Genomic DNA, 21,947 nt, shown 5'->3' with positions numbered 1-21,947 from the left:
CAACCAAATTAAGAAATAGACAAAATATCTGAAGAGACAAATCATCAAAGATATATAGATGGAAAATAAGTTTCTAAAAAGATGTTCAGCATCATATGTCATAAGGGAACTACAGATTAAAGCAATGACGAGATACTACCACACATCTTTTAAAACTGGTAAAATCTAAAACACCAAATACACTAAGTGCTGGCAAAGATGTAGAGCAAGAATTTTCATTCATTGCTGGTTAGAATGCAAATGACAGGCACTTTGAAGTTCAAAATGAAGTTTGACAGCAGCTTACAAAACTAAACATGCTCTTAACACATACTCTAGTAACCATGCTCCTTGGTTTTTGTCAAATGAGTTGAAAACTTATTTATGTCCACAAACCCTGAACATGCATATTTATAGGAGCTTTATTCAGAGTAGCCAAAACTTGGAAGCAACCATGATTGTTGTACACACAACAAACTGTACACATATTCTTTCTCTCTCACCTTCACTAGGTGAATGGATAAATCACATGTGGTATATCCATACATACTGTATGTATGATGTCAACCGTGTGACATTCTCTAATAGGCAAAGCTATGGAAACAGTAAAATGATCTGTAGTTGCCAGCGGTTGGGGGAATGGAAAAAGAGGTAAAGAGGTGGGGCACAGGAGATTTTTTGGGACATTCCATTCTGTATGATCCTGTACAGGTATGTATTTGTTATCATACATTTTTCAAAATCCATAGAATAGACAACACAAAGAGTGAATCCTAATGTAAACTATGGGCTTTAAATAGTGCCTCATTAACTGTAACAAATGTACCACACTAATACAAGATGTTAATAACAGGGCAGGAATGAGGGGGCATATGGGAATTCTCTATACTTGCTACTGAGTTTTTCTGTAAACTTAAAACTGCTAAAAAAAATATTTAAAAAAATTTTAAAAACATATTAGTAACTATTATTACAGTTATGTTTCAAACTATTATGCAGTTTCCTTCATAGAAATTATACACACACTCTTTCCAAGGATTCCCCTACACTGCTTCAAACATCAGAAAGGCCTTTGGAAGTATGGTCACACGTGGTAGCGTCATATTTCTCTGGCTTCTTAACAGTAGGTTTAACTATGTAATTTGTGGAATGTAAATTAAAGTGGTATGTGTCAATTTCCAAATATGATTTTAAAAGCCATTCTGCAGTTTGCCGTATTTCCCACCACAGTGCCAGGGACCATATATGTTGAAATAAAACTGTGATCAGCGTGGGTCCCCAAATTACTCTGATGTACAGATTTGCTCTGCCAATCTGTAATGACATGTTACTTGCATGAGAATTCAACTTGTGTTAATCTCTTAAAAATTTGGGGTTTGGGGGGTGTATTGCATAACTTAGCCCATTCTCATATTCTTACAAATCCTACCTAGTTTTCATAATTCCATTCAAATGATATGTTATCCATCAATTTCTCTTTGATTGATGGAGCTGAAAGTAAACTAATGTTCTTAGTCTTTCAATTCCCAGAGTGGCTTTTCTATACTTAATGGCATTTAACACTTTAAATCTTGTATTGTATGTTTATCCTACTAGAATGTTAAGTTTTTTAAGAGCCACAGTCATGTCTGATCTTTTTTTTTTTTTTTTTTTTTTTAAAGATCTTACTTATCTGAGAGAGTAAGAGTGAGGCAGCACAACCGGTGGAGGGGGTGGGTGGGGAAGGGAGAGGGGGAGGGAGAAGGAGGAGCAGATTTTTGGCTGAGCAGGGAGCCTAACATGGGGCTAGATCCCAAGACGCTCAGATTACAACCTGAGCCAAAGGCAGGCAGCAGACATGTAACCAACTAAGCCACCCAGGTGGCCAATGTCTGATTATATATATCAAGCACCTAGTACAGTATATAGCATATCTTTTGAATATGCTACAGGTTTTTATTTAATAAAATTAGGTTACTGTTGCAGATGTATTAGTAGGATCATCAAAAGAAAGATAATACCTATATAAATATTCCTTCTCAATTTATATATAAAAATATGAAATAAACATTTTCTTTCAGTTTAGTTTTACCATCTTAGACAACCCCAGTCTTCTCCATTCTGGAGGAAACAATTTCTTTTTAATTTAAAACTGCATTTCTATTCCAAAGAAATCTACTCTAATCAGCAGGTACTCATAAATGTTAACAGAAATGCTGAGTGAACTAGACAGGAATAGAAACTACACTAAGAAAAGATATTATTTTAAACTTGCTGAACAGGTATTTTCTTATGTCTTTTACCCTAGGTCTTTTATGCATATATGGGTCATGGCTGGCAGAAATTTATGTTTTAGACATCATTTGTTGTTTCAACAAATAGCCTTGAGCATCTATGGCAAAAAGTAGAACCTATACTATTTCTACTGCGATTCAGCAAAATAAAACTTTAAAAAATAATTTTAATAACTAATAGGAAATAATAGCAGTGAAGAACTATTAGAAGCAATTTAAAATCTATCTCAGAAAAAATTATATGTAACATTGAGATTCCTTGTCTAAAGAAAAGTATGAAAGAAATATTCTCTGCCATACCCATTTGTAATCTAGCTAGTAAAAAGAACCTAGACATAAAAAGATGAATAAAAATGCGAAGAAACATCTACTAAATGGTAAATGAACAGTCTAGCAAAAAGAGAAGAGAAATTCAGTCTAGTCCTAAAGATTATAGAAAAACTGGAACTTACGCTGAACCATTAATTTTAAAAATACCCTTACATTTGTAAAAGAGAGAGCAGAGTGAAGGAGGAAGGGAAGAGGGAGAGAAAAGGAGACAGAGAGATCCATCTGGAGTATTAGTATGGACACAGATCAACAGATGGCCTTGGAAGTCAGGGATAAAACCCTGATGGTCGGGGTGGTGCAGCGGTTTAGCGCCTGCCTTTGGCCCAGGGCGCAATCCTGGAGACCCGGGATCGAGTCCCATGTCGGGCTCCCGGTGCATGGAGCCTGCTTCTCCCTCTGCCTGTGTCTCTGCCTCTCTCTCTCTCTCTGTCATAAATAAATAAATAAATTAATTAATTAAAAAAAAAAAAAAACCCTGATGGTCTGTGCTTACAGTATGGACAATGGAGAACTCCTTCCTGGAGTTTTCTAATCGGGAAGGATGTGAAAAATGATCTTTCAAAAAGACTGATTTGGAAGTTTGTAGAATGGCTTAATGAGAACAGAAACCTAGATTCTGAAGAGAAAGGTGATTTGGGAAATAAATAACAAAAGTAAACAACATTTTTCTTTCCTTTGGAGACAGGAAATAAGAGACTGAGGTAAGGAAAGTAACAAAAGTTGAATTAGGAAAAATATGAAGGATTATTTCTAGGGTTGAGAGGAGATACAATAGCGATATGGGAATGATGTTAAGAGACATGTTAAGAGTCATCTTGAAAAATGAGAGTGCTAGAAATAAAACTGAGACCTGAGATATGTGGCATAGATTTGACATAGCTGCTATAAGAAATTTGATAAGGAGCTCACAAATGAACCTAAATCCATAAATCCCTCTAGTTATTTCTGGCCAGAAAAAAAAACAGTTAAGATGAAATACCACAATGGATCCAGGAAAGCAGGGGAATTATTATTTTTTTTTTGAAGGCATGATTTTTTTTTTTATTTTACTTTTTTATGATAGTCACACAGAGAGAGAGAGAGAGGCAGAGACACAGGCAGAGGAAGAAGCAGGCTCCATGCACCAGGAGCCCGACGTGGGATTCGATCCCGGGTCTCCAGGATCGCGCCCTGGGCCAAAGGCAGGCGCCAAACTGCTGCGCCACCCAGGGATCCCAAGCAGGGGAATTATAATGGAGGGCTCCAATGCTTTATTTTGTTTTAAGTGTAATAGTAAATGCCAAAAAATAGTGTAATAAAGGGAGAAGGATAAAATCATAAGGAAGATGAGGGTCTAGGGGTCTTGAAAAGTTGAGAAACTATATGAGAACATATTTGAAGAAGTAGAAAAACTAAGAAAAAGATCATGATTTGAGTCATAGTGACAGGGCACTCATTTGACATACATTAAAGTATTCATGAGGTGGGTGGAATTTTCTTTATCATAAACAGTCTAAAATTTCATTTTTGTAAAGATATGCACTGATAAAATATTTCAGAAAATATTTACTTCAAAGGCTCACACACATAAAAATTGGTCTGGAAACTCATCAAAGAAACCTGAAGACAGCAAAGGTGAGACAAGAGAGCAAGGATTTCTTTAGAAGAGGAAGTTTAAAGGGAGTCCCTATATGAGAAGGATTTTCTGAAAGGTACTCAGAGTTTGCCCTGAGGAGTTTGAGGGTCACAGAGACTACGGTGATGCATGCCTGTCTAGCTGTAGGGTGGAGCAGTGGAGAAATAAAAAATCAGGGCTACAGATGGAATGACTCCTTTTCTGAGCTTTCAGGGCAGAGGTGTGAGTTTATGTGCTTATCTCAGGAATAATAATGAGATATGAAAGACAGCAAGATTCTGGTTATCTAAAAAAGGAGTTAGCCAAAGAGGACAGCCTAGTGGGAATGAGGTGATGCCAAGCAAAGAGGAGACAAAAGGGAGTCTAAGTTCTGAAAAATGAGTTGTAAGTAATGCACAGGGGAAGGCATCCATCTCTCTCTCACACATCAAAGGAACTGCAGGTAGGCAAGCCTTAACAATGAGAGATCACCAAAAGCCCACAAAAGAAAGCAGGAAAAAGAATCAAAGTCCAGTATGGCCCCCATCAAACTATAGATTTTCCAGTTTGAAGCAGGCCTGAGGTGGGGAGAGGAGAAGCTTTGAATTGGTTGAGAGAATGAACCCTTGACATGAAACTAGATTGGATTTTATGTATTTAAAAAAAAAAAAGAGGATTAATACCTTAAGGAGACTAAAAGAGCCATGAAATACATCCTAGAATCACTGAAGAAAAGATCCAACACAGCTTGTTTTAAAGGCACTGAAAAGAATTAAGTTGCTTTCTGTTTGTATCTTGTCTTAAATTCATATTTATATCTGAATAAAAATTAAAGACTAGATTTTTTTTTTAAAGATTTTATGTATTTATTCATGAGAGACACACACAGAGAGAGAAGCAGAGACACAGGCAGAGGGAGAAGCAGGCTCCATGCAGGGAGCCCGACATGGGACTCCATCCCAGGTCTCCAGGATCACGCCCTAGACCAAAGGCGGCACCAAACCGCTGAGCCACCTGGGCTGCCCAAGACTAGTATTTTACAAAAAATCTGGATAGTCCTTAAAGCATTTAATATGGAGAACAGATAAGACCATTTCTATGGTCTTTAATACTCTTTATTTAAAATTAATTTGAATAGTTTTTATTAAAGGTGTCAATTTCAGACTGCAGGATTTTTTTTTCCAAATTGCTATGGTCAGTAAACAATAATAATATTAATTTAAAAAGCAACTAACTATATTTGACCCTATTAAAGAGGTTTTTATGGATAGAGGACTACAAATACACAGAGTATTCATTACTTCTTAGGGGAAAATGAGGATGGTAAAAAACCTAGGAAAGGAAAAAATTGGGTGATTATGGAACAGCTAAATCATAAAGAAAGTTAGTTTATCTCACTGCAAAAATTAGATTCATGAGTAGTAGACTTGGGAGCACTCAAAAATAAATGGAGAATAAGACAGTACTTACTTAATATAGTCATTGTGCTGCAAACAAGTTAAAGCTTCCACATTGTCACTAAATGTCACAGGGAAAAGGTAGACAAGTGTCTGAATTATACAGCAGTTCACCTTCTTGTAAAAGTGGAAAATGTTTTCTGAAAATATGTTTCGTTCAGAATTCTAAAATGACTTGAAACACAGAAAAATAACTAAGTGATAAGTAAACTTAGTGACTGGATACTAGAATACATTTTATATTGAATTATTAAGTAAGGAATTTTGTTGTCGTGGGATATATGTCGAAACTGCTGCATTAAAATAAGGAAATAATGCTAAAATATCATAAATTCATGACTTGCTTTGAGCTACCTATTTGTACTTTGGAAACGGATCTACAAATATCTGCTAATCTAAATCTAGAAATCTGATTCTAGAAATAGAATTTATACTGTACTATAATGTAATGTCTTTGAAAGTCGAGAATATAGCGCAGTCCCTCAGGAACACAAAAGTGAAGTGATAAAAATGCACTGATGCAGCCTGAACTTTTCAAAGTGATTCTTAAAAAATGTAACCTCTATATGCACACTTTAAAGAGTTTTCAAGCCAGCGAACCAGATAATCATTTGTAGCCATTATTGAAGGTACATTTAACAAAAAACCAACTTAACTTCAATGAAGATATAACACTACAGCATAAACCTTTAAGAAACCTTCAAAGAAAACATTAAAATAAATTGCATCTTAGGTGGCCAGAGTTTAAATTCAACATATGAATACAGTTCAGAGGAAAAAAAGAGACCAATATATTAAAGCTAAAAAAACTTGTGGAAGCCTGAGATCATAAGAGAACATAGATATCTATGCTGGGTCACTGGGGAAATATAGCAGAACAACACCGTGCACATATGGATCCTTTATCTGCCAACGATGGGGAGACAGGTTTTAACTTAAATTATAGGTTAGGTGATGATTTCATGCACTCTGGCTGACAAAAAAAATCAACAAAAGAATTAATCCAAATGAATCTAAATTGCATTTTAATTAGTATTTGATCCACTTATAAGGTATTATTTTTGAGTAAGAGGAATTTTTCTGCAAAAGAAAGCTAGTATTAAAAAAATATATAAAATCTTCCCATTTGTACACAAAGTGGCTGAAACTGTACAAATCAGAATATTCTTAAACCATCTTTGCAAAGAAACTAAATGTGGCTGCTTTTAGTTTCTTTTCATGGTGCAGTTTTCAAACTTCACAATTAATGACAAACATTAAGATAGAATATTTGACTGAGGGAAAATATTTGACTCAGGGCCTTGAGAAGTTATGGTCTGTCTTCTACACCTTACAATAGGACCATCTTTAATTTATTTGTTTTAAGAATTACCTCTAGGTTTTATTCATTCCTCTATTCATTAGAAACACCAAAACAGATCCCACGTAACAGTAAAGGTATTTTTTCCTTTTCCAAATACCAGCAGTGTTTGTTTATAATACAAAATTATGAGTTTCTACATTATGAAAATCTGAAGTGGCTAGGACAAAATCTAACTTGAATATCTTATGCAACAAAGAATAGAAAATACCTATTTCAATATATGAAAGCAAGCTTCTAAAACACAGGCTCCTGAATCAGGCAGAGCTAAGTTTGAATCACTCTTATACCACTTAGGTGTGTAATCCTTCTCTGAACCTCACTTTTTCCCCCCCACACAAAGGAAATAAAAACAGTTAACTACCTTTAAAACTGTGGTAAGGATTAAAAGAGATTATAAAGGGCTTTTTTTTTTTAAAAAAAAAAAAAGGTTTTATTTATTTATTTGAGAGTGAGTGAGAGCGAGTGAGCACAAGGGTAGGAGGGTCAGAGGGAGAAGCAGACTCCCCGATGAACAGAAAGGCCAATGCAGGACTTGATCCCAGGACTCAGGGATCATAACCTGAACAGAAGGCAGATGCTTAACTGACTGAGCTACCCAGGAGCCTGAGATTATGTTTTAAGTGCTTAAACAATGCTAGGCACAGAGTTACTCAATAAATGTTAACTGCTATTATTATTTCTAAAATTCTACTTTATTTTAATGATGTTCATTTTTCTGACCCAGAAGTTACACCAAGACTGTATTTGTGCAAAGGAATGTACAGTACTTAAAAATCTGGTTAAAAAAAAAATCTGGTTTGGGATGCCCAGGTGGCTCAGTGGTTGAGCATCTGCTTTCAGCTCAAGGTGTGATCCTGGGGTCCCGGATGGAGTTCCTCATCAGGCTTCCTGTGAGGAGCCTGCTTCTCCCTCTGCCTATGTCTCTGCCCTTCTCTCTCTGTGTCTCTAATGAATAAATAAATGAAATCTTATAAAAAACCAAATCTGGTTAGAAAAAAAGTATCTAACATCATGGAAAATGGTCACATACACAGATACATTTTAAAAAATTAAAAATGTATAATATGATTGAAATTTTTAAAGAATAGGTTGTTGTAGGATATACTACTGCAACATGAGCATAAATGTAACGCCTATAGGTACTATAACTGCAGGTAATTTTAAAGATTTTGTTTATTTGAGAGAGAGAGAGAGAGAGAGAGAGAGAGAGAGTGCATGCACGAGTTGAGGGGAGGGGCAGAAGGAAAGAGCGAAGCAGACTCCTCCCGCTAAGTAGGGACCCCAATGCAGGGCTCAATCGCGAGACCCTGAGATCATGACCTGAACCAAAGGCAGCTGTTTAACAGACTATGCCACCCAGGTGCCCCTGCAGGTAATTTTAAATATTTTTCTTTATATTTTTAAAATTTTTCCTAATATTCTATAATGACCATGTATTATATTTACAAGAAATTGTTACAAAAACACAATGTATGTAATTTCTTTTCTGATTCCAATTTTCTCCAGAAAAGCTGAGTCAGAGAAAAGAAAAAAATTAAGAGAAAAACACAAGAATATGATTTTTTAAAGCAAGATTTTATATAAAGGATGTAAACTATATTAAAAACTGCTATTTTGAATTATTACTCTCTAGTGCTAAAGTTAAACAAAACTCAAAGTCTGACACCTCATTTACAGCATATTTAATCGTATGTCCAGAACAATATTTCACTTGGAGATCCAATTGATAAGTATTCTCCTACTTAGATAAATTACTATTTAAACTTTGTGGTAATTTTTTTAGTTTTTTCACCAAATTTGAGATTAATTGACATATAACACTGTGGAAGTTTTAAGGTGTGCAACATGTTGATCTAATACACATATACTGCAAAATGATTACCACCATTGTGTTAACACATCCATCATGTCACATAATTACCATCTCTTTTTTTGTGTGATGAGAATACTTTAAGATCTACTTTGTCAGCAACTTTCAAGTATGCAATACAGTATTATTAACTATTATGACCATGCTGTTCATTAGATCACCAGAACTTACTCTGCATTCCAAGTGATTACACCATTTTGTCTTCACCCAAAACTCACTTGCTCCTCCCTCCTTATTTAGAAGTTGCTACTATAAAATTTTTTAGGTTTTCCTCAGTAGACTACTAGACAGTGCAAATGGCCAACTAAAATTTGGTGGATTTATCACCAAATTATATCTTAATTATTAGGCAAAAGATAGTATTTTATTTTTTTAAAGGATAATTTTTTAAAAGACAGAAAGTCTCTCTTGATGAACATTAACTCAGAAAAACTAGATGGATCATTAAATCCTAAATCCCAAGTTTTCCTGTAGCTTTAGGTATGGATGCTGTCAACTGCAAAGTAAGACACTATGTATTAAGAGAAGCCAAAGAAGCCTATCAAAAGACCAAAGATATATATGGTCTGCTAAGAAGGGAGAAAACGAGGACAAAGTAAGTTCACTGAAAGGCAAGGGAACAGTTTGTAAAAAGGGGAAAGTTACCACCAGTATCAGCTGCTGCAAAGAAGTAGAAAAAAGATGAAGCAAAGTAACTGAGGAAGATTCTGCATGGGGGCAAACTGAATTTATAGCTCAGAGAAGATCCTTAAGATATGGCTGAGCAATTCCAGAACTCAGAAATAAGAAAGGAATATGGTTTATTAATCCAGGAATGTTACTGTACTGAACCTGAATCAGGTATCATAAATCTACTTTGAACCTGCCTGGGGGGCTAAAAGTCCATTTATAGAACAGTAAAGTCTGTACGTATAATGAGTACTTAAAGTAGAGACCAAACTATGTAGGGAATTTAAAAGAAATTAGGGTCAAAAGCAGTGTTTCTTAAGCTTTAATGATCACTTGTGGTGCTTATAAAAATGCGGATTCTTGAGCACTATTCCAGAAATACTGATTTAGTGGGTCTGTATGGGGCCTTCCAAACTGCATATTTAATAGTACTTTAGAAGATCCTGGTGCAGGTGGTTTGTAGGCTTTGGGGAAAAATCACTGGCATTTTGCCTGTGGATTGACAAGTGATAAAAATGTCAAGTTATGATGTAAATTAGAAGACTGAAAAAAATTTTTGACAAAGCACATGAAGGAATAAAGTGATGTTCACTTAACCTATTAAAGTTAGTTACAGGTAGTTCTGGGATGCTGTCAAATAAGAACTGAAGCTCTTAATTCAATATGTAGCAGGACTGGACTAAGCTGGGGCCATAGGAAGATAGTGTGGACCACAGTCTTACTTAGCATTCTATCAATGGAAAATAAGGTAAAAGCTATATATCTGATATTCCCAGATAGAGGTATTTTTTAAGGTAACATTAAGGTAACATTAAGTATCATTAAGGTAACAGAGAAATTTATATGCTTAAAGTTTTCCACTGGAAATCAGGGGAGTGGGTGGCAGAGAGGGGAAGAGATGTGGGGTGTAAAGATAGGGCTTCGAAGAATTTATAAATCTCTATCCTTTAAGTCCTATATGTAAAGCACATGTTGAAATCTACTTTTTCAAAAGAAAGACATTAGTAGCATCTGAGAATGAGTATAAATTTCCTTACTTAGGAATGAGGCTTTCACATGGCATAAATGCCATAAGATATATTGAGGGGCACTTGGGTGGCTTAGTTGGTTAAGAGCTTGACTTCTGATTTCACTCAGGTCGTAGTCTCAAGGTTGTGGAATCAAGTACCACACCATGCTCCACGCTCAGGGCAGAGTCTGCTTGAGATTCTCCCTCCCCCTCTCCCTCTGCCCCTCCTCACACATGTCCATGCACTCTCTCTCTCTCAAATAAATAAAATCTTAAAAAAAAAAGACATATTGAAGGCACATGTTATGAAATTCTAAATATGTTTGCACAGTATGCCCTAAAAGTTAATAACCTTAATTTCCAGATTTCATAAGGAGTGTGAAAGTCTAGTCCAGAACCTTCCACATTTTCATCCATAGGAGTTTTCAAATATTTAAATGGTAAAAGCATGTGCTGCTGATATATGCCTGTTCTCTATAGGGCATTCATTAGGATTAATGAAATCTTTTATTATCGAAAACTGTATATACTTTGACAAAATAGACTCATAAATTATCTTACACCTGTCTTCAATGGTTTGTTAATTTTTAATTTCATGTTATTTACTTCCTTTTTCATTTCAGTTTCAGGTTTATAGTTTTCATGACCTTGACAATAATACCCCTTCAGTCTATGGGAAATTTCTTGAGTATTTCTTCACCCATTAACAAAATCTGTCTTTAGCTAAGGGCAGGTTTCTTTTTATGCCCATACCAGTTACGTCTTTTTTTTTTTATTATTATTCAATAGTTGGTAGAACCAGTTTAAATATGACAGTAACTCTAGAAAGAAATTAGAACAAATGGGGTTTTTTGTGAATGGAAATGTTAGAGATGATGTTACTCTGTTTAGCGTAATACTCTGAAAGAGGCAAGAAAAGATTTTTTCTTGGTACATGAAGACAAAAAAAATTGCTCTTTAGATTAGCTTTCAAAACATTTCTTACATTTGAAAAGCAGAACATTAGCACTAGCTCTGAACTTTTCTCTCTGTAACTAAAATGATTGTGTATTTTTAAGAATAAGAAGAGATATCATTTACTGAGTATCTCTATTATTCCAAGTATTGCCATTAAACCTTTCACAAATAAGCAACCCGAAGCTCACTGAACTGAAGCAACTTGCTAAAGGTCACAAGCATCATAAAGCTAATATCTGGACCCAGTCCGTTTCTTTTCAAAGCTCATAAAGCTCTTTATTCTATACTGCATTACATACTTTGACTTTCTCTGTATTTTATTGTTTTTTACTCAACAATGCCTCATATTATAAGAAACTCAAAAAATTGCCATTAAATTTATGAAGAAAAAAAAGTGTTATGACTTAAAAATACAAACTGCTTACAGACACACACCCTAATTTCAGAAATGTCAAAAAATGTTAAAATGCAAGTAACATGGTGTAACACACTTTGGCTATGTCCCAGCCCCCTAATCTACAATATTTTATCAATCTTGATAAGGATTCTATCAGAACATCAAGATTAGAAGACTTAAATATGTTTGATTTCAGAACTCAATTCCATTAACTTTCAGAGTTCATTCTTTGAATTTTCTTAGCTTAGAAGTCTTAGTTGTAGATAAACAGTACTTCTGAAACCACAATGTATAGGTTAGAAGGATAATTTTTTAACCAATAAATAATTCCACACAATGATGACATAGTTAAAATAAATGTTTATTAGAAGGAATAAGCTATCTGCATATAAAACATATGAAATTTCACTCTGTTTTTTGAAGCCTGGAGTTAAGCTTTTCCTATTATTTAGGTTAGTTCCACAACTCTGAGATTGAGCTAGCCTATTTCAACTAGGACCATCTCTTTACAACAAACAAGGTCTCTCACCCTCATATTACATACAAATACTGGAATAACAAGTTTACATAATTAATTTATTCTACCCTCCTTCTAAATTCTTATATTAATATATTATACAATACAAATTTAATAATGCTGGGTTAATAGGTAAAAATATTCTTATTAACTTTTTATTTTTTAAAAATTTATTTATGATAGTCACAGAGAGAGAGAGAGAGAGAGAGAGAGAGGCAGAGACATAGGCAGAGGGAGAAGCAGGCTCCATGCACTGGGAGCCCGACGTGGGATTCAATCCTGGGTCTCCAGGATCACGCCCTGGGCCAAAGGCAGGCGCTAAACCTCTGCGCCACCCAGGGATTCCTCTTATTAACTTTTTAAAATCTGTAATGAAAATCCTTCAGCCTAACTACCAGATTTTTAGTAGGTGGCTTTTTCCACCAACATAAGTATATATATTTTAAAAATTATTTAAAAACTAAATAATAGTATAAAGTTGTTCTGAAAGGCTTGCCCATGTATGGCACCCTACTGTACTTTGATTAATATCTCTCAGTTATGAGTTAGTTTCTTATCACATATGGTATCCACAGCATGTTATGCAAAGGCCCACATGCCGTCTAAATAGCTTAGTTTTTCCAGTTTGTAGTAAGCATAACTTAAATAGTGAATAAGTTTTTCAATTTTTCAAATTATTAACATAAAAAAATTTTGTCTAATATTAGAGGTTCCACTCATTTTCTTTCTGTGGATATGGTGTTGAAATATATACAAATGTATGTCATAAACACTGACAAACTTTACCTGGAGGATAGAAACCAAATTTGCAGAAAAATTCTTAAGGAATACCTAACCATGACATAACAAAGTATACCAATATGCTTAACATGTATCATATAATCCCCATGAAAATTACCTTAAGTTACAGAACTAAACAGATCAGTAAAGAGTCCAGTTCTATTGTAAAGATAACCATAAACAGTCCCTTGTTTAGCTCAAAATTGTTACCTGATAAAAATAATGCCTGGAACAAGTTTCAGAAAATGTCTAGGACAATCAAGTAAAGAACCTCTGAGCAAGCAATAATGACAAATAATAAGTTCATTTCAGTACATAAATGCTTAGTTTTAAAAAAATACACTCTAAAAAAAAAGCACAGTACCAACTATAATTAGTGTAATTGTTAATGACTATTACTTCTTATTGAATTCACAAATCATTGTTACTAGTCTCAAATTACAACACTCAGAAACTAAGAGCTTAAATAAGACATTTATACAAACAATTTTGCCTACCACAGGAAATGCTAGAGGTATCTGGCAATTGCCTGGACTTAATCTAGATATTAAGTAGAAGATCACCTGGAAGACTGTGGGCTTTATTCCATATACTAACAAAGAGGAAATCTAAAGTTTAAATATATAACTACAGCTATCATCAAGGATAACCATGCCAGTTTTAATTCTCAGATTTTTACTAAGTCTAAAAACTGCCACAGTTTGATCTATGGTATTCTACTGTAAGATAGTGTATAAACAACTTTTCTGCAGACTTTTACATAACTGTATCAGAAAAAGCTAAATTAAAACTCAGTAAAACTTGCTAAGCACACTGTTGTAAGCTTTAATGCTAGTTACATAAATGCTAGAAGAATACTAAATTAAGATAATTAAGTGGTACAATTTTTACTCGAAAATGACTTCTTGGCCAACCATGCTAAATCTAGAAACTTAAAATTTAACCTAATGTCAGATAAAATCCCAGAGGTCAAATGAAGTTAAAATATTTTAAAAATCATTTTTCTTATGGGTCAATTATATACTTCAAATTTAAAAGAGCTTTAAAGTATAATTCATTACAATTTTTTTTTATTATTTTTTATTGAGGATTTTAAGTAATCTCTAAACCCAACATGGGGGTCTAACTCACACTCCTGAGATGAAGTCACATGTTCCACCAACTGAGCCAACCAGGCACCCCTTAATTTTATATTTTTCATAAATTTTTATCATATAAAAAATTCAGACATTCAATTTCCAATAATACCAGGTTTAATTAAATGTGCTTGTTACGGCAAGATATTGTATTACGGCAAGATACTCCTTGAAGAGACTATTTTGTTCAATTCTTAAAGGGACAAAATTCACAATGTTTTATTTGAAAATAAATATTTATATATGTAGTTTTTACTCAGGTATATCAGTTTTAGAATTCTAGTTGCCTAGTGCAGAAATTAGATAATAAAGGTTAAAAAAAAAATACTACTTTCCCTATCCAGGGATTTCTAATACAAATGATTATCAAAAAGTACCACTTGCCTCAGCAGGTATGTATTTCGTTTGTAGTTCCAGAAAATCTTACATAGGGATCTAGATGACATTTCTGTGCATATGAATTCAATTTATTACTGCTCAAAAAGAGTAGTAAACTAGGGGACACCTAGGTGGCTCAGTGGTTGAGCATCTGCCTTTGGCTCAGGGCATGATCCTGGGGTACTGGGATTGAGTCACGCACTGGGCTCCAGGCAGGAGCCTCTCTGTGTCTCTCATGAATAAATAAATAAAATCTTAAAAAATAAGAGTATATACTAGACAGAGCAAATAAGAATGAACCAAATGGAGGTCTTCATGCTAAGACAGTTCATCCTGTAGTAGTCTGGATACCTGTCATGTATATTCTACAGCTTTTCACTGAACAGGGCTTAAATAAGGATGAAAAGCTAAAATCAAGCTAAAGATCATAAGATCAAGCCCTGTGTCAGCTGCCTCTCTGAGCTCCCTCTTTCAAATAAATAAAATCTTAAAGAAAAAAAAAAAGAATAATAGGAGCCAGTTTTCTGTCAGGGAGTTACAAATACAGAAAGGGAGAAAACTGGAATGGTTTCCAATGTTTATAAAGGCAGAAATATAGATGCAAATGTGTATGTATACCTACATACATCTAAGCTAAAACTGGCATAGTCACTGTAAAATATGTGATATACATTTAAATTCTCATTGGCATTTGTAAATATATATGACTCGGATGAAGCACTTTAAAAAATATGCAGGTTCATTTAACCATGTCAAAATAAATTATCTTCATTTTGGATGTTTTGGCAGACAGAAGTTGTTGAAATCTGTATCAAATAGACTGTAGGAAGAGACTGAATAGTGAACTGTTCCCTATGTTTTTTAAAAAAAACATTATTTAGTCTACCTTGTATATTATATGTAAGTATACAACATAATTTTAAAGTAGTCTGTTGACATTTCACTTGGGTTATAGGCATTGTGTATATTTATTTTAAAGTTCTGAAAATTAATTTTTAAAGTCTTAAAACTGAAGAATTCATAAAGTACATAAAACAGAGGTTCTTATTCTTGACTGCTCATTAAAATAATTCAGGAAGCTTGTAAAAGATACAAATCCCCACCCTCTTTCCCTCTCTCACTTCCTCCTGAGCCATCCAGTCTAAAAACTCTAATGAGACTACAGAGTAAGCAAAATAGGTCTCCAAGTGGGGTGGGGGTGGACAGTGACAGAGATTAGTTTTGTATAAGGGGACTAATCATATAAGAATATTTAAGAGGGGGGGCACTTTGCTTAAGCATCCAACTCTTGGTTTCAGTTCAAGTCATATATCAGGGTCGTCAAATCAAGCCCTATGTCAGCTCCCTCTGTGCCCTCCCTCTTTCAAATAAATAAAATCTTAAAAAAAAAAAAAGAAGAAGAAGGAAGAAGAAAGGAAGAAGAAGAAGAAGAAGAAGAAGAAGAAGAAGAAGAAGAAGAAGAAGAAGAAAGAAGAAGAAGAAGAAGAAGAAGAAGAAGAAGAAGAAGAAGAAGAAGAAAGAAGAAGAAGAAAGAAGAAGAAGAAGAAGAAGAAGAAGAAGAAGAAGAAGAAGAAGAAGAAGAAGAAGAAGAAAGAAGAAGAAAGAAGAAGAAGAAGAAGAAGAAGAAGAAGAAGAAGAAGAAGAAGAAGAAGAAGAAAGAAGAAGAAAGAAGAAGAAGAAAGAAGAAGAAGAAAGAAGAAAGAAGAAGAAGAAGAAAGAAGAAGAAGTATATATTCACCCTGACCCATACATGTCAGGGTGAAGTGTTTTCTGTTAGGGAGTTACAATGCAGAAAAGGAGAAAACTGGAATGGTTTCCAATGTTTATAAAGACAGAAATATAGATGTAAATGTGTATGTATACCTACATACATCTAATCCTTGACTCTACTGTGAAGACCCAGAAGAAACAGTAAAGCAACAATGAGCACATCTCGTACCCACACTGTGGTGTCTAAATATCATTCTCCACTGAAAGGAACTGGAGATTCTAGAAGAAATGGCTGGTTCCAAGAATAGGGAAAAGGAAAGGATAGGTGACCCTGGAACATCGTTAGTAAGGAATTAGTTAAAGATGCTGGGATCATGTTAAAAGATCATACATGCCAGGGTGAAGTGTCAGAAGCCAAATCTGGGACAATCTGAATATCAAAACAAATGATAATAACCAATATAATCCACTGAATAAAATAGAAAATCAAAGTTTGATGGAGAATAGGATATTTGCATAATCTCAAGGTTCTTCCCCACAAATTAATTAATTAGAAAGGTGAGGAGAATGGAGAAGACTTGCAGAAAACTTGTCAAATGATTAAAGTTATTGTCACCATATGTGGTCCACACTGAAATCATGTGTCATCTGAGAGAAGGCATACTGCATTGCATCTGTAGCATTCTTATCACAGATGCATAAAATGAATCTACGAAAAAAGATTAAAAATGCAAAGTGAGATATTCTACAAAATAACTGCCCTGTAATCTTTAAAAGTGGCTAGGTCATGAAAGTAAGGAGAGACTAAGAGTATACTGGAGAAATATTTAAGGAAGATAACTTTTTCCAGGACTCAGGAAGTGATTTTCTGTATGGCACAAGGATTGGAAAGACTTAAAAAAGGACCAGGTATTTGGCTTGGGTGAACAGATGGAATAGAGAAGGAAGAAAAAAATAAGGGATAGGTGGAGAGGAGGGTTAAGAGTAAAATGCATTACTTTTCCAGGCATGTAGCATTCATTAACAATACTATTAACATAGTAAAGAACAGAAAAGAAAAAAAACACTAATGCATGGTGATGGGTAGCAATGAACTAACTGAACATAAACATAATATATTGACTGAAGAGTTGCTGCCTTAGTCAAATGTCTTTGAAGCATAGCTTAGGGGAGAAGGTAAGTTTTGTGCATGTGTGTTTCCATATGTTTGTATGTGTATAAATCTGTGTTTCCATGTATGCACAAGTACATGTATGTATATCCATGTATCCATGATATGCATGGACTGTATCCATGCAGTCATTTTCCATGAAACCTAAAGTGAACTAACTAGGTTTATAATGAGTTGATAAGGCAGAGAAAGTCCTATGCCATACTTCATGGATTTAGGTAGAATAAAAAGTCATTCTATATACAAATATTGAATGCTGATGTTATCATACCCCAGACTAATGTTAAATGCAAATTATTTCTCAATTTTAAAAAATTATCTTACTTTTAGGTATATTATTATTAAATCAATATTAAAACTACACTTAGGTATATTTTATCATGTTTAAAACTTAAAATTATGGATTATGATATGATGAATCTTCTACTTTAGTGGAATTTCCATAAAAGTAAAAAGCAGGGTTTGTGACAGAAGATTTTCACCCTCATAAAGCCCACAGCAGTAAACCTATTACTTGAAAAACAAAAACATACATAAATATATTATGCTACTGAGAATATACGTGGCAATATTTTACTTTCCTCTGCTTGCTACACAAAATTTGGAGACAATGATAACAGTTAAACTAATATTTAAAGTGCAATGTATTTTCAAACACATGTTCAGCTATATGCCTTCCTCTTGAATTTATCTAAAATTCTAAGCAAAACAATTTATTTGGGAATTGAATTTTCATAATAAAAGTTAAGACTTCTTAGACTTAATAATCCTGACTACCACAGAAAAGGGAAGTTGGATATATATTTTATGGCTATCACAATTTTATACATTCACTTCCCTGCACCTAAATTTATTAGCAACTTAATCACTTCCTTTCTCCTGGCAATAACTAGTTCTATATTACTTTTCATATCATTAAAATATATGAACATGGCAAACATACCCAAGTATTATCTAACAAATAACACTTCACCAAATCTAACAGAGGAAAATAAAGGACAAGCAAAGTATATTAACTTCCATTGTAGGTTTCTCTTAGGCCTGAAGACTATACTAATTTTGACTCAGATGTTAATAGTATACTGATTTCTTAATTTGAAACAGCTTCTGCAGCAATTCACTGAATTATAAAGCATGATGTTATCTATCCATGCTTTCTTGTTGGGACCCAGATTGGCAAACGTCTTTCAAAGGAAAATGCAAACAGAAATCTACTACCTGCTAGTCAAGAATGAAGTTTTCCAAAGTGAACAAAACAATGGATGCAACACAAATATTCTCAGGAATAAATTAAGTTTCCAATCTAACTATTATATTAAATATTATTTATTAGAAAAAAAGTTTCAGTATACAATAGTCATGTTAGTAGGATAAAAAATACAAATCCACGTCGCTGCTATAAAACTTACAGTAAAATGCTGTGACATTCCAAAGATTAGATACCATATTAGATGAAATTTTGACCATGTTGTTTGTTTATATCTAGTATTCAATAAGAGGTGAGAACACAGGAAATACAATGTAAGTTTTCTAACAATGTGCATTCCTAATGGATTACCATCAGAGTCCAAAGACCTACAGTCCCACAAAGAAAGGAAACAAAAACAAAAATAAAAATATCTTATCCTTCTCAATGGCTACTGGCATCCTAGGGCATTATAAAATGTAAGATATACTCCTATCCTGAAAACGAAATAGGCTCACTTTCATTTTCAGGATTCATTCACTAAATTACTATATACCGTAAAGCCATTCTTTAGGCACTGAATACAGTGCTACACATTTACACAGTACAGAACCTTTTCAAGAGAATGTATGCAAAAAGGTGTACTTATAAAGGGCAATAAATCCTTTAAAGATGCTTTCCTTTTTTTTTTTTTAAAGATTTTATTTATTCATGACAGACACACATTGAGAGAGAAAGAGAGAGAGAGAGAGAGAGGCAGAGACACAGGCAGAGGGAGAAGCAGGCTCCATGCAGGGAGCCCGTCGTGGGACTCGATCCTGGGTCTCCAGGATCACACCCCAGGCCGAAGGCGGCACCAAACTGCTGAGCCACTGGGGCTGCCCAAAAGATGCTTTCCTATTTTGCTTGTTGAGGGCAGAAGGAAACTCCCCCCAAAAAATGTATTATAAAAATCCTATCACAAAGAGTCCCATAAGACAACTCTCTAAAATCTATAGTACAACCATTATTTTTTTATTTTTAAAATATAATTTCTAAAAAAATAAAAAATAAAATATAATTTCTGTAAAGCATTTTTTAAATTATGCAGTAAAACTTCTGCTATTCAATATGCTCCCTCTTAAATCTGCGTTGTAATAAAATGCCTGGAAAATAATTCTTGATATTGTATAGTTTAAAATTTGGGCAAAAATGCTTGGTTATTAAATAAAATACATAGTATATTCTATTTTAATAATAATTATGCAAATATGTAAAATCCTTAATAAAGTTAGTTATTTAAAAAATGCTTTAGTTTTTCTATAACCAAATGTTTTATGCAGTTTTTCATAAATAAATTTTTACAGATGGCCTCTGTGGTAACCTGGAACAAATCATTTTAACTTAAAAAATATATTTTGGGTTTTTTTTTTTTCCTTTTCCTTTTTTTTGGTTTTGTTTTTTTTTTTACTAGAGCTTGTACTTTATGAAAAGATAAAACTGCAAACATTTATACAGACATCCATTGTGCCTTTGGGGTTACTCATGATTTTGGTATGTTCTGAAAACAGTGGATATCTATCCTTTGGAGGATCTCAAATTAAAAATGGATCATTCATTACTGAATTATTAGTCTCAATCTACATACCTTTCTCCTTGGCCATTATTGAGGTTCTTGAACATTCAAAATCAGACTCAATCTAAAGGCAACAATTTGGCCAAAAAAACCTGCTATGTATAACACACACACACACACACACAGGATTCCATAAGCAGAAAGGAATTTAGTATCAATTTTAAATAACTCCAGGACAGACAGATGCATTTAAGTAGCATTTTAGAAAGATGGCTTCATGTTTATATCACAATAAATAGCTGATTTCCATTGTCTTTTTAAGGCAGAACAATTTGATTAACCTACAGCTGACCAGAAGGTCTTAGTTCAAATACATTCAATATTTTTGTCAAATGAGTCGAAGTATCAGGAGTCTAACTAGTCATACACTTTAAAGAAACAATAATTTTAAACTGCAGGTTACCATAATTTAAGGTTATAATATTGCTATTCAAAAGATATAATTTCACTAACTTTTGGGGATAAAATATTAAGCCTTATTATCCTTTTTACTTAGCTAAATAAATATTAAAAATAAATTTTGGAATATAAAAACTAGTTTTTCAAAGAACAGACCTTTTTGATTCCCTACTATATTCATGCTCTGTTTCGTTAAGTGAAATCACGGTATTTGTCTTTCTCTGACTTATTTCACTTAGATCTCAAAGAACAGATTTTATAAAACATTTACAAAATACTTAATGAGTCATCTACAAAATAAAACTGGATTTAATTGGTGATTCTGTTGATTCACATTTATATATGTTACCATACATTTGTCAAAACAAATTTCTTATGACCTAAGGCAGAATTTCCCTGCCATCCCTAGGTGTGGTAAATTAGCACAGGTGACTTCTTGGGCACTATTTATAAGTTACAGTAACACAGAAAATACACAAAACTGCTAAAATACTTCAGAAGAAATTTATAAATAATTTAGTAGAGCTGTTTATCCCTTATTTTAAGGACAATAAAAATCACCATGGCAAAATATTCTTGAAGTACATTAAACTAAAATGTCATTCATAATGCTAATTCTCTTTAAAGTTAGGAAGATGATGTATGATATGGCTATCAAAATCAAGTGAAACTTTCTCTTATGGACCTTTTTTTCTCCTTACCTTAGAAGATGAAGAATCGCACTCCTGACATATCCAACCATAGCCAGTTTGTTTAGGAGACTTTTTCAAAGGGGGATCCAAACAGCCAAAATGGTAGCACAGTCTGCATTCATCACACCTGCAGGGTAAACAGATTTATGGTTTATCTAAATAATGTAAAAAAAAAACAAAACACCCTATCTTTTTCAAAGACAAATGGCAAACTACTACATAGTTCAACACAATTCTATGCTTAGTTTGTAAAATTATTAAATTAATGTCTATGACAAAGATAATCTAAACCTGAAATAAATGTTTTAGGAAAAAACAAAATACAACAAAATTAACAAAGTAAATATCATTCAGAATACTTTGATAGTAGAAATGTTAAGAGCATATGAATGAATGTATGTGTATAGCCAAACGTGTTCAAAACTAGTAAGCACAACAATTTCAGTTTTGAACTTCAAGAGCTAA

At 33.7% G+C, this 21,947-nt stretch overlaps 1 protein-coding gene across 13 annotated transcripts in view; it reads right to left on the bottom strand.

Annotated features, from left to right (window-relative positions):
- PHF14 (PHD finger protein 14) overlaps window positions 1-21,947 on the bottom strand; it is a 230,488-nt gene that overhangs the window by 40,254 nt on the left and 168,287 nt on the right. For all 13 annotated transcript variants that reach the window (XR_012002675.1, XR_003235791.2, XM_072764412.1 and 10 more), the window contains one exon: window positions 21,492-21,609. Coding sequence is in view for 11 of the 13 variants with exons in the window: in XM_072764412.1 (XP_072620513.1) it covers window positions 21,492-21,609 (118 nt within the window). In the remaining 2 variants the exon portion in view is untranslated. The remainder of the gene's footprint in view (window positions 1-21,491; window positions 21,610-21,947) is intronic.

The sequence above is a fragment of the Vulpes vulpes genome, chromosome 7 (assembly GCF_048418805.1).
Source record: "Vulpes vulpes isolate BD-2025 chromosome 7, VulVul3, whole genome shotgun sequence".
In the NCBI taxonomy this organism is placed as follows: Eukaryota; Metazoa; Chordata; class Mammalia; order Carnivora; family Canidae; genus Vulpes; species Vulpes vulpes.
This window is presented reverse-complemented; position numbering and strand designations above follow the sequence as displayed.